The sequence below is a fragment of the Martes martes genome (genome assembly GCF_963455335.1).
Source record: "Martes martes genome assembly, chromosome: 9".
Lineage (NCBI taxonomy): Eukaryota > Metazoa > Chordata > Mammalia > Carnivora > Mustelidae > Martes > Martes martes.
This window is the reverse complement of record NC_137896.1, coordinates 65,967,020-65,981,219: the sequence shown is the minus strand read 5'-3', so window position 1 is coordinate 65,981,219 and position 14,200 is coordinate 65,967,020. Positions and strand designations below refer to the sequence as shown.

At 47.1% G+C, this 14,200-nt stretch overlaps 1 protein-coding gene across 1 annotated transcript in view; it reads right to left on the bottom strand.

The window, feature by feature from the left end:
• Window positions 1–7,554: 7,554 nt before the first annotated feature.
• INPP4A (inositol polyphosphate-4-phosphatase type I A) overlaps window positions 7,555–14,200 on the bottom strand; it is a 132,242-nt gene continuing 125,596 nt past the window's right edge. Inside the window, exons 25-26 of the mRNA XM_080812611.1 lie at window positions 12,821–12,975; window positions 7,555–8,584 (exon numbers count right to left, since the gene is read on the bottom strand). Coding sequence (XP_080668737.1) covers window positions 8,404–8,584; window positions 12,821–12,975 — 336 coding nt within the window. The 3' untranslated portion in view covers window positions 7,555–8,403. The remainder of the gene's footprint in view (window positions 8,585–12,820; window positions 12,976–14,200) is intronic.

Here is a 14,200-nt window from a genome sequence, read left to right as displayed (position 1 = left end):
CTGAAAAACCGCAACTTAACAACAGAGGAGTTAATATATTATATATTAGAAAGAGTGCATGTGAAATGGACCAACACTCCAATGAAGCCACAAAAGTAGAAAAATCAGTAAAAGTTTAAAAGATGTTCAATTTTCACAGTCATCAAAGAAACGAAAATTGAGAATAAAGGGGAAAAGGCACCTGTTAATAGGTGGTAGCTTTAATTTTCTGGGAGCACTTTGGTAACACTAAAAATTCAAAAATGTTTAAAATTTTAAATTATCTTTTAATTGTAAATATCTGCTGCCAGGAATTCATCTAAGGGCAATCACTGGGCACATGGGCAGAGAAAAAGGTACTAAGGTACAAGATGCAGTCCTGGTTATAACGAACAATCAAACCATTAATGGAATTACTGTTTTATAGCAAATCACACAACAGATGACCAGGCAACCCAGAGAAGACATGATCCGTATTTATGGATGTGGGAAGGGAAAAACAGCTAACACTTGTGAACTCTTAATGCCAAAGCACCTCACAACCGCCTTACAAAGAATGTACCAGTATCGTGTCCATGCTTCACACACGAGCAAACAGACGCTCTGAGAGGGCAGGCAACAAGTTCAGAGTCACCAGCCAGCGAGTGGCAGAACAGGATTGGGAGCTAGTTCTTCCTGCAGCTGAAGTCCAGGCTCTTAGTCCCACCCACTACTACCCCTCTGCTTCAAAGTAAGAGAAAACAAGATTATAAAACAGAAATGTGTCACGGTCTGGCGCTTATAGACACACAAGTGCTCGATGCAATTCCTATTAATGATGTGGCCATAAGACTAGTCCTCCTCCTAACTGTAATGGAATGAATCAGTCAACACCCAGTTTAATGTTCTTGTCAGTTATTTATTATTTGTCATTCTAAAGACTAGCACATTTACAGCATACATGGCTTAGAATGAGCTAAGAATATATAAAACAGTAACTATATGTTTATATATATTAATACTGCCCACCCAAAACAAATAAATAAAAGTACTTTAATGCACTGAGCTTGGCAAATACAACCGTGAAGGGACAAAGCTGTATTATACAATATTTGTACATTTTTCAAGGAAACCAAAGGCAACTGTGCTGCAGGTGCTTAGAATCCACGTCACATCCCCCGTTTTCAGTAGGTCTCAACGTTTCTTTTTAAATGAGGGACCTTCTCAGGAACACCAGGCGGAGTCTATTTGACGGTAACCTATGAAAAGGCTTCTCCGGTGCAGCTGAAGACTCAGAGCTCCCGTGCCCCCCACCCCAAGAACCCCGGCCGCAGTGATGGGGGGTGGGGGGTAAGGAGTGCGGGGGTGGGGGGTGCCCTGGCTCCGTGAGTGTGGGGAGGGTGCGGCGCCACAGGGAGGCTGCCCTGCGCTCCCCCCTGCCTCCCGCAGCTGAGGGTAGTGCCCACATGGAATACAGAAAGGTCAGCAGCTTCTGCACCATTAGCCACGTCTTAAGAGTTTTACGGCGATCCTTAACATGAAGCCAAAGTCGGAAAAATAATTCACGTGAAGGTGCCACATGCAAAACTGTGAACAGATGACTCAACGTTTGCTATATTCCCTTTTGATAAATGCGGGTACTTAATGCTCTTCAGACCAAAAAAAAAAAAAAAAAGTCTGGAAACAATATGCGTAACATTTAATTTAAAAAGACAAGGGAATTCTTTAAAGATAGTGATGCTAAAATGAGAAAAGATGGAACTAGGTAGGTACTAGAGAAATTACAACTTAAATGAAACAGGGGAGGGGTGAGAGGCCAAATCAGCCATCCTGGAAACTGTCTTTGAACCTGAACCGATACAGCAGGAGAATGTGACGCCAGCTGCCGCCAGCTCTACAGTGGGTTTGGGGGACAGGAGTGTCTCTGCCTGCACTCTCCACAGTAAGCCAGCTGTGGGACAGGCATGAGCAGCTGCCATCACTCCCTGGGGCATCCTCCGCGTCTGCTCACACCCAACCAGGCACCAGGAGAAGCAGGCTCTGTCTGCGCAGAAAGGGTCTGGAAGGTCTTTCATCCAGTTCCACCCTCACCTGCGCGCCTACCCCTCTGGGTCTCTGCCAGTGTGTGGCCGTGCCTGGGCCTCAGCAGCTCAAGTATGTCACACGTTTCCAAAGCCCTTGTCTAAAGGAGCCCACGAGTAACACCTCAAATTTTAGACCTAGGAATTTCCCACGGCGTTCACAAATCATTAGGATCAGCATCATGGGTATGTTCCACATAGATTTCTTTTACAACCTTTTAAATAACATGTAAACATAATAATCATGATAAATAGAACTGATAGACGTATATAAACTAAGGAAAACAATCTCTGCTATGTGCAGATAAGACTCATCATCATCATCTTATAATAGATGACTGGACATAATTTTCTATGAAATTCCTAAGTTTTATGGCCCATTTATCCCTTTCAAAATCTCACTGTAGGAGATAAATTCAACTTTCTCAGTAGTCACCTTATATAATAAAATATGAAGAGGACAGTAACAAGTGCTGCAAACCTAAGAGAAACTTTCATCAGACAGTCCAACAGGATTGCACCATCTTCTAGAAGATGATAAACTGGGAAACCCAGAGAAGGACATCTGTTCTGAAAATATTTAGGTTTCCAGCACCTACACGCAGAAACCCCCACACTGTTGTCTGAGAGGTAGCAGACACATCACGTGTGGGGTCCTGGAGTGACAGAACTCAACACCCAGGAGAGGAGGGGAGGAGTGCCCCGGAGGCAGGACCAGCCACAGAGCTGAAGAGCACAGGACAGCTGGCTTCACATTCTCCAGCACACACCCTGTTCCATGATGCATCAGTGGGCAGAGGGGGGCCCCAATGTGTGGGCTGCTGTGCAGGTACCACCTTCCAGTGAAGTCTTATCTTGGGCTGATTTAGCAACCTTTACCTCACCTTCTGCTTTCACCTGCGCTGTCACAGGACAACTCGTTGGAACCACTTGCTCTCACTGCACAAGCTAGAGCTAGCTTCTTTCCCTAAAACTTGAGTTAACATTTAACATCTGCTGGTCTGGCCAGGATCCAATAATTTAATATATTACTTACTGTTTTACATTCAGAGTTTTTAAAAGTAGACTGTAATTTCAATGCTCAATTTCGAGTTACTCGGTAGAAAAATACGTTAGGTGTGCAGCTGCCTAAGTGGGCATTTAAAAAAGTCTTTTAGCATTTCAGACATATCTAGCTTGATTCATACAGGTAACTATCGATGATATCTGTATGGTTATGGCTGAGGCTATTTAAATGGGCAGTCGCTACGATCCACACTATTGAGCCAAACATTACCTCCTACTGATTCCAGTGGAAAACATGCTCCATAGACTTTTTAGTGAAATTTTTTTTAAAAACACAAAAATAAAAACCAATCCTTCAGGTCTTCTTGAAGAATTCATATATGACACTAGAGGGTACCCACATTTAGTATGTAACAGCTAATTAGAGGAACCGTGTGTTCATGTTTCAACTTTTCCGTAAGTCCCTTCGGGAGGCCTGTAATGCTTGGGGAAAGCCTTCAGCTGCAGGGAATTAAATGCATATTTGCGACTTCCAACATTCTTCATTGTATTTTCTCTTCGACAACCCTCACTGGGGAAAAAAACAAGCACAAGAAATGACAGCAGTAAAAAAGGAAAAAGAAAAGACTTAAACTAAGATGAAATGAATTATTTTCATAGCATTAAAAAAAATGTTGATTAATTCAAATGGGTGCTGGACTCATTTACAACAATATGCACGCAAGATGGCAGGCTTCTGAACGAGGAAGGCAACTAAGAAGCACAGACATGGACACATGCTGGATGGGATTGCGAGTCTGCATTTTCAGAGGCAGCGCTGTATCTAAGTAGAAGCAAACTTCTGTTTTTTAAGTGAATGGTTTTCATGTATGTCATGTCTAGTAGTCTGAGGATTCTATCATAACTAGTGGTTCAAAGGTTCTGTTACATTTCCAATTAAATGGAATGAGAAATGGTGCTATTCTTACCAAAGCTTTTCAAGAGCTGCATTTTTCTATATTAGCAATGGCTATTAATCACCTCAAATTCAAAATGCTCATTTTCCTTGCAGAATTCAGTACGTAGCAAAGCCATCTGGCTGAGAAGGCTGCGCTAACATGCCGTCCCCACTGAGGAGACAGCTGTCCTGGGTGCAAAGCAATCAGTGAGCCCATGCAATGGTGACACGCTGGGTCTGCACAGCCATCAGGGCTAGAAGGGTCATGAAGGAGTGATCCCACTGAGATCTCCCCACGGCAGCCTTCTCTGGGTGGGCTGTCCTTACTGTGGTCACCTCTCACAGGCATGCCACTAAGCCAGTGAGAGCCCACAGGTGCCCTTCCCTAGAGAGCCTGCTCCCAGCATCATCCCCAGCTGTACTGGTTGGAGGGTTGTCATGGCAACCCAGTGGATACAGCAAATGCTGAAGAGGAGGATGAGCCATCAGGCATGCCTCACATTCCCTCACATTCCCTAGTGAGAGCATCAGGGGAGTTCTCTGGGAACTGTTCTCCTGTAGACATCAAATTCACAGGCAAAAGCGGTTCTAAATATAAATGACTTCCTGTAAGCACAGTAGAACTTTACATTTTTATATTATTCTTTGACTAGCAATTAAATTGACTAGTTATCAAATTTAGTACAAAAATCCCCATTATGAGATGTAAAATTTGGAGTTACCAAGAAAGAGTGATTTAAAAAAAATATTTCAAATCGTATGAAGACCATTATGTCATGCATTTTAAAAAAATATCAGTGGCAATTGCTCAAGCCTTTTAAAGTGAAAATGACAGTCTCATTATCAAGAACATGTAAAATATTTTTGGTAAGAGTAATTTTATTCAAAAGATAAGCTCAGATATTTTAGAAAAGTAACCACCTGCTTGTTAAGTAATTTAGTAACTTAGCTATGTTTTCTTGTCACCAGAGCCTCAAGCCCTCAGTGAGACCTGTGTCATCTGAGCTGAATGCCTAGGCCATACGAGCAGGACGCCCCTAGAGTAAAGAATGACCATGTCTTTCTAACATCTAGCAATCAGATAAAAATATAATTCCATTTAAAGCAGAAGCTATAGGTTCCTATGCACAGTTAGTCTTACTTCATCTTTGGAAGCTTTCACATTACCAAACTGTTTCAGATATGGCTTCTCTATTTATGTAGAAATGGACACACTTTTCAAGGACCACCTATCACTAGTAAATGCCAAACTGTTTGAGGAGCAAAGAAGAAGAATTTGTCCACTTCGACATTATCTTTTATTTACATATGTTAAAGAAGCTACTGGTTTAACTGGCTGAATATATGATACATGGATTTGTAATCAAGGTTACCCTCACAATCCAATTTAATTTTTAATAGCAAATCGGATTCACTTTCCCTCAAATGTTCTGAATTTACAAAATCTGACAGCGGAGGCTGACAACATGACGACACTGTCCCAACTTGCTTGCACAAGCCTGGGTACTAGCGCATGAGACTGACATGTGCAGAGGGGAGAGGTGTGCCGTGCTAACTGGCTTTTCCTGCCACGGGGGCCAGCCTTCTGTCCCTAAGGTAGAACACTTTCACCCATCACATCGGCAGCACCGTTCTTAGGGGCCAAGAGCAGACATTGAAAATGTCTTGGATAGATTTTAGAAAGAAGGATTTTACTATGTCAAAGCTCCACCATTGTTTTTTCTTCCCTAGGTAAATTCTTTCTTTTCAAGGATATCCATTTTTTGAATGAGAAATTGGAACAGAAACCCAGATGACAACTAATTTGGGGGACTCCTCTGGTTCTCTCTGTCAGGTGTGGATCTTCCACTTTAGAACTCATCTGGATGCACTGGGGTCTAGTGATCCTGAGTACCTAGGGTTGGTGGCCAATGACAATGTCCTGCCTGGGGCCAGCATCACCTCAGAAGCAGGCCAAACACCATAACCAAATACCAGACTTCCCTCTTGTGAATCATCCTCCCATGTTTGTTTCATCCAGTCTATTTTTCACTGAAGCAGAAAAGATTTTCAGTCTATATTTAGTCTGATTTCCTAAGCAGAAAGCCTCAGTGATGCTAAAACTCAGCACAAAGGGCGAGCACAATGAGTCTCTTTCCTCAGAGTTCTGAAGAAAGATGGCAACAATAATTCAGAGCCTAGGCTGATCTCCTGGTGTTCTTTCTTGTGCTAGCCTTCATGACGGGAGACAGCTAGAATGTATGGCCTTTTGGCTCAGCCCCTGAAGAGAAAAACAAAGAACCTTATTTTCTCTCCTTTCCAATTTATTTCTCTGTCAACCTGGCAGGCAAATCTACACAGGGCAGGAAGGTCTGGTGACACCACAGCAGCGAGGAACAGGCCGAGAAGGGCCTCTCTAGCTGGCTATGGCCTCCCTTTGCTGGGTGGGAGGATCCTGGGAGGAGTCTCTGGGGAGTGGTAGAGGAGCACCCACAGGCCCAGGGAGCAGAGGGGGCGCTATCTGTAGTCAGAAGGGCCACCCTCGTGGGTGCATAGTCTCTGCCAGGCCTGGAGATGGGCACAGGCACATGTCACCGCCGTGAGGCATCAGGAGCACCTGAACCAGAGCAGGGACTGGGAAGCTGTGGAACTGGAGCTGAAAGGGCCTGTGGACTCTACTTTCTTTCAAATCTTGGAGTGCTGGCACACACACTTTAATTTGAAGGAGGCAGGAGGTGAACATACGTCTTAAAGAATCACGGATCAGTGACTAGTGTTGTGTTGCTACAACTTAACACCACTTGTCACTTGGCATCCAGTGAGACTCCCCAGTGAGGAGTGTCAGGAGCTATGCCCCAATACGGCCACCTCGGTTGTTCTAGAAAAGACAGAGTGGCCACATGGCACTCGTGAGAAGACTGGCTTCCCCCTATAGGTAGGAACCCTGCCCGAAGGCTCCTGCAGTGCTCAGGGGGTCTAGGAAAGAAGGGCCTCCCTGGGGTGTGAGAAGGACAGTCTCAGAATTTAAAGCCAGAGTCTAGTATTTATCATCCGTCACCAACCGCCATTCCTAGAACACGGACTCAGAACCAATGCCAAAGCAGAGAAGTCCCAGAGTAAGTTCTGGACATCCTGGGAGAGGGAAGTGAGGGGGCAGATTTTGTGGTGAACTGGGTTTGTGTGTATGCATGGGTGTAGTTTCTGGAAAAGACAGCTTCTTTAAATTCACTCTAATTTCTCTAGACTGGTAAAAAGAAATCCACTTTCATAAAGTCCAGTGTATGGGGAACCAGCTGGCAAGCAAAAACAGAATACGGCATAGTCTGAACTAGAAAACCGAGAAGCCACGGAGCAGTTCTTACACAGAATCCATGGAATTCTCCCTAATTTATTCTGTTACTTTTACAGACGTTCAACGACTCCTCTGCCAAATGTGAAAGTTAAGGTTATGAACCACCTTGTTTCCTGGGCATTTCCGTGTTACATAAAGAGTGCTAATAGCATAAACCCAAGCAACTCCTTCTCTCTCACATTTCCATCTACCACAAGTGGCCAAAGGTTAGGCTTCCATTTTTGGAACTTTTTTTTTTTTTTGGATTTTCAAAATTACCATTATTAACCACATTTGATTTTTTTTAAAATGAAAACTACTGCTTCATGAAAAATAAATGTATTTAACTTTAACAGCCACTTGTTCCTATCTGCACTAATTCCTGTAACCAGTCTAGTGATCCTTAAAAGATTTCAAAGAGCAAGTTGAAAGTCACATGCAGTATGTTACTTTAATGTGCCTGACTGGGTACAACAGGCAACTCGGTCACAGCTGTGGGGCGTCTCAAACCGGAAATTATAAACACAAGCGAGGAATGTTATGATTCTGCAAAGTGTTTGCTACTGTGAGTTCAGGGACTATGCTTTGAAATGAAAGCAGAAAGTACACGTCCTATTGAATAGGTAGATTTAGATGGGTCGGTTATAAAGCATCTAACTATCATTTTTGTTTCTCTTCAGAAGGAAAGGAAAGGTTAGCGGTACATTAAAGAATAGTATCAAATATACAAATTCTCTTCAGACAGAGGCCCCTTCTCTCAGAAACAGGGCACAGGAGATATACAGGTAATAAACAGTTTTACATCAGAAGGTGAGAGATTTGGTACAAGTTAACTCTAGGCCAGCTAAACGGTGCAGTGACAGGGCACTGTAAGGACGTGTTACAAGCACTGAAAACTCGATGGCATTTAAACGCACGAGTCCTCTCGGTGAAATAATTTGGCAGGTATTTACAGTTCAGAACAACAAAACGTCAAACTGTAAGGCATGAAATATTTCTCGGCAGACCACGCTCTGACACATTTCTTCTGTCCAGTCAGGTACACAGGTGGCTGGACATACTCTGGCACTTTTGTTTTTCTTGTGACTTAGTACTGCTTTTCGCAATGGTACTCATTTGCAACGCAATTTGGTCACCAGGTACGCTATGCTGAGGAAGAGCCACACAATCAGTAAATTGGGGCTCAGGGCTAACAAAGGGATGGAACAGAGGAGGCTGGGGTCTAGTCTTAAGTCTCGGATGGGCACCAGGCCGCTCAAGTTCTTCTGGGTGACTACCTCCCGTGTTCCAATGCTGTGAAGAGGAAAAAGTTTGGGAGAAAGGAAAAGAAAAAGGCAAAGTAAATAAAGGGGGGGGGGGGGACACATGCAATGGATTGTATCAAAAGTATGGAAAAAAGAGGAAAACCAAACAGTAAGAGTTAAAACAAACAAAAAAAATGGGATGGAGCCACAAGAGAAAGAAAAGATGATGTGCAGAAAAGGGTGTGGAAGGGGTACCAAAACAAAACCAGCACAGTCACAAGAAGAAAGGAGAGAAAGAGAAGTGAAAATAAGAAAAAATACTGTCGTCTACCAAAAACAAACACATGTAGGTTGACTAAATGGTTTTCCATGTTCGCGCTCTCTCGGCTGGCCAAGCACAACTCCATGCTGCCCTGCCATGCTCTCACATGCTGCCAAGACATGGGTTTCAAGAAGCAAGCTGAACATGAAGAACCATTGGGAGAGGGTGGTTTGACCTTCTCACAGATGCCTGAGCGGGGGGGGGGGGCAGGGGGAAGAGAGGGGGGCACGGGGGAGGGGTGCGACCGACTTTGCCAAAGCTGCCTCTTGATGAACCATTTGAACAATGACCATTTACCTCAAGTACCAGTCTGAGGCAGAGCCCTCCCCAGGCTCACCCTGGCGGTTAGGCTGAGCAGTGGCTGAGCATGAGCTGCCCGTGTCCCCGAAAGTTCAAGTCACTGTTCTACAGGCTGATCCCCAACCACGGAAGCCAACCAAGCTCACATCAGAAATCTGGGCATTTTCCCCCTTTAGGTGCCCCAGAAAAATATACACTGAGGTGCAATATATGTATACATATATATAAAATATATACTCTGGAGCCATAGCCTCTATGAACGTCCACCAAAGTGGTGACACTGCCATAGACACAGCAGGGACGCCAGGACGCCGCATGTGACCTCTGAGGGTCCACCCAGAGAGGAGTGGCTGGAGGTCCTTGCTCAAGCAGACTTCTCCTGTGCTTTCCCAGAGGAGCTCAGAAGCCCTGGAATGGCCCTGCTGTGATGTGCCGTTCAGACTGGGGACACTTTCCCAGAACAGGGCAGTCTCGGGGGGCAGAGGTGGTGTCACTGTGGCTACTTAGGAAGACCCACTCTGTGAGCGTTTCAGCCCCTGGGTCGGGGACAGAGAGGCAGCATGAGCGGTCAGCTGGCATTGGCTGTGATGGCTTGCAGGAGCCGGTGTATGCATCTTTCCCCAGCTCCATGTTCTGTGACATCACACCGGTAGCTGGAAATAAGCCCCAGTGGGAGTATTTATGCGAACACTATAGATCAGGGCTTTTTTTGGCTGTGGTGGAGGCGGGGAGCTGGTTGTTAAGCATTTCCTAGCACAGCCCCGGCCACTGCTCATCCTGGGCCTCTGGGAGAAACAAGGCCAGAGTGTCAGCTTTGCTCCCTGACCCCACCCCCTCTCTCCACCCTGCACCCTTGCCTGCATGCTCTACTCTTCCATCTGGTAAGATGCAAGTGAGAAAGCAAGAGAACCAAAATGCATTCTTCCACTCAAGGCATGGCCCAGTATTTTCTGCTGCCTCCTTAGGGCTCCCCGCTGAGCCACAGGTCCTGGCCACGCTACAGCCAGAAATCCCGGCTAGTGACCCAGCCACTTGCTGTCTATGGACAAATGCATGTCTTCCCCCAACAGGGAAGAGTTCAGAAAATCACCTTCAAATAACCACACGCGTGACGGCCTGAACTGCAACGCAGTCAGGCCGAGAGGCGGCAGTGAGCACAGAGCCCCGGCTGCTGGAACTACTGGGTTCCAGGAGCGGGTGCAGGGGGGCCATGATCGAGCTTGGTTCTTGTGTCATAATATCCGACATGATTAGTTAAGTAAGATTACATGTTTATTGCAGAAATTTTAGAAAAATCAGAAAAACAAACAGGACACTTTAAAAAGACTTCTGTTAAATGGAGATGGAGGGGGGAGGTTTAGAGAGGCCCAGGGAGGCCCAGGGAGGAAGGTCGTGCCCTAAGCAAGATTGCGGGGTCCTCACCTGTGACCCAGGAAAGCAACACTGACTTTACAGACTTGGAAGCGCACCGACGAGTGACAGGCACGACAGCACCCGGAGGGTGGACAAGCAGGCACTTGGGACAGGGGGTGAGAGTGTGATGATTTGTATTAGAAACCCTACAAAGGCGTAGAGATCGATCCGGCAGAGGAGGCCAGGAGCATACACAGGGACACCCCACCCCCTGTCTGAGGTGCAGAAAACCACCTTCAGCTTAGACGGTCAATGGCAGCAAAATGAATCATTACGGTGTGCTCAAAATTGTAAGGTCTCTACTTATTAACCTGAAAAAATGCTCCCAAGAAAGCTAAGTGAAAAAAGTAGGCTCAAACAACAGGCATAACTGCACACAGAGCTGCGTCTGTTCACGCACGGGTGTGCTGTGTGACTGATTCAGGGCCTGGCGATCTGGCGTGTGCGTTAACTGCACTCACGTCCATGTGCTTGTATGTACATATCCACAGCTGAAAGAGGAGACAGCAACACGAGCAGGGCTGCTTGTCAACAGAAGGAAGACGGAGGATTCTGAGGTGGAGGTATGAGAAAAACTGGTATAGGGGCTTATTCATATTTTAAATTTTTGCTATAAGGAGTATCAGTTTCTTAGGTGAGCAAGTGTGGAGTGTGTTGAAAGCCACAGCAGCTAATCTGTGCATGTGTGGGTACTGCCCACACAGCCCTGAGACAGGCCACAGGCCGGTAGATGCAGCTGCCCCGGTGTCTTTCTAAGGAGCCCTGTTCTCCCAGGTCTCCTGAGACCTCTGTGCTCAGATGCAAGCAGAATGAATTGTTTTTCTCAATCACATTTGTTCCAGAAGCCAGGACTGGACAACTGTCTACACATGGACTGTACACCTGACTCAGGGCCTGGCCTGAGCGTACCTCATCCTAATCTTTGCTCCAATAACCAGGGGTATCTCCCCCTCCTTCTCCTTTTCGTGTTTCTTCTCTAATGGGGGCCTGCATCTCACCAAGGTGGCCCCTCGTAGCACCTCGCAGCTCACAGGGTACAGATGTGCATGCCTGGAAGCCCAGGCCCTGCCTCCCTCATGGCATCAGGGACACTGAGCCTGAAGGACAGGCTGTGAGGACAGGTTGACTAAGGATGCCGGGGCAGGTGTCTAGAGAGTCTCCATTGCCTCCCTGAGGCCCAGACCAGGGAGGGTGGTGAACTTTCCATCCGTGCGTGAATCAAAGCCCCGGGGTCACAGACAGGGGTTTGGATGAATGTGGAAAAGACAAAACAGGGACAACATACTTCCATTCCTACAAAATGCTATTATCAAGAGGCAGGAGCTCAGGCATCACTTTTGTGGGTCATTGTGAGAAGGTCAAACGGCAGAAACATACAGAAAGGATAAGAGAATCAAACGCTTTAAAGAATTTGGTGAGAGGACAAATGATACAGAACATTCAGTAGGAGTGACCGTTGGAAACGAGACTTTGACAGCATTGGTGGCTACATTGAAGGAGACGGGAAAACCAGGTTTCTTATCCTTTCTTTTGGTATGTGAGGTAAGGTGCTCCCCAGCAGCGCTTGAAACAAGGCATCGATCAACAGTAGACAGTTTTTAGTCCTGGGTTTCATTCTGCAAACACGCCTGCTGCCTCAGAATCAGAACATCATTAGGGTGAGGTCGCCACGGCACACGGACAGGTGGGGGGCTGCTGCCGTTACTATAAGACACTCATTTGACACTTTGCTAAGAAAAGCAAACTGTGTCGACGGCTAGAGAAGAAGCGGAGCAAACCAGTGCAACCTGCAGACGCGCTTTCTTCGCTCAAGTTTGCAAGGAGTTAATGCAATGTTGGAAACAGCAGGTGCCTGCTGAGGAAGGTCTGGCCCTCATTCCACTAGCAGCAAGGCAGGGGGCTGAGGGCCAGCCTCATGCCCAAGGACTCGCAGGTGGCCATACTGGATTTCCCTGGGCCACGCCCTGACTCCTAAGCTTGCCCTGAAGGCACCTGCTTTCAGAGCAGCCCTGCTCATTAGAGACTGCTGGCTCTCCTGTCCCCCAGACTTAAAAGAGAACACGGTCTCAATTTGAGACCGCCCACAGTTTGACTTGGCAGACGTCAGAGAATTTTCCAAAGTCAAACCACAGCGTGCTGCTGGGAGTCAAGGGGCCCAGGGCCGGGGGCGCCCAGCGGGAGACCGGCTCATCTGCAGTTTACACGGAGCCCGGGGCAGGCGGGGCGGGCGGCCTAGGCAGCGGGACTCACCTGCGCATGCACTCCAGGGCCTGGGTGAACACCTGTGGGGCCATGCCGTGCTCGTGCTGCAGGATCAGGCACTGCTCCAGCGTCACCGACATGGCCGTGCGGTCCTTGGCGCTCTTGCAGCTGGTGAACCGGACCCCGTTAAGGCGGCGACAGATCTGCAACAGGAACGCAGGCTGTGCTTGGAGGGACAGATGCCACAGAATGGAAAGATGCATTGCACGGGACACAGGCTCTGGACAGTCAGCAGTGGCACGTGGCCAGGCCAACTCCCAGGGCCAGCGTTCCCATCACTTCTGCTCCCCGACTTCACGTCTGGCCAGAACCAGCATCAGAAATGAGGTTACTGCCTGTGGGACCCGCTCTGTCCCCAGTGACTTTGTCCCCCTCCCTCATGTGATTCCCCCCAGAGGCTGTTCCTTCCAGGCCTAGCCTCCCCCTTCTTTCCTGGGGCATCACCATCTGTGCGCTGACTGTACCAGCTGCCCTCTTCCAGACTGTGCCCAGACCATCTATCTCATCACAGTCAGACCTGTGCTGCAGGCCCTGGGCAGAGGAGGGCAGCAAAGCCCAGCTATGGATGTCAGAGCAGCTCCCAGCATGCCCCACCCCTGGCCGAGTCTCCAGGCTTTCTGGAAGGTGTAGCACAGACCCGCTGTCTCTGTTCTCCTCTGCATCTGCACAGATGGGAATACCTCAGAAGAGCTTCCCCTCAGCCACCTCTTGATGGTCAGGCCCCACAGGCCCTCCACCGTCCTCTACCTCACTCAGGGCTGGGCAGGGGTCACTGCACTCTCCCCTTCACAAGTGGGGAGCTCAGAGTGTGGCGGCCTCCAGGCTGAGCAAAAGCCACGTAGGGCACCTTCTGTCCCCACAGGAAGGACATTGGGGGCATTTTCTATGTACCACTAGATATAATTCTAGGTACACAGTCCCCAAGAGGAGAAAGCCCTAAAACAAAAGATTTTTAAGTTTACAGCAGCTTCATTTGGCAGTCCAACCAGACAGGAGTCGATGTGAGGCTACTCATGATCTTCATTTATCCCATTCTGTATAAACATTCATATTTTTAATAAGGCAATATTAATGAGTTTGGTTCCAGAGCACTGCCCGAGACTCCCCTGGGGATCGTCAATCATATGTGGGTATCACATCAAAGAGGTGATGTGCACAGTGTATATTACACATATGTGCACCAACTGTATACCAAATCACCCTTCTAAAATATGGAAATCTGTGAATTCCAAAACATTTACCCACAGAGCTTCAGATGAGGGATTATGGACCTGTACCAGGTACCACGCCTCGAGAATAATACTGGTATTTTGTGAAAAATCAAAACTAGATGACAGTGAGCTCCAGTAGCCTGTCGCACCCCAAAGA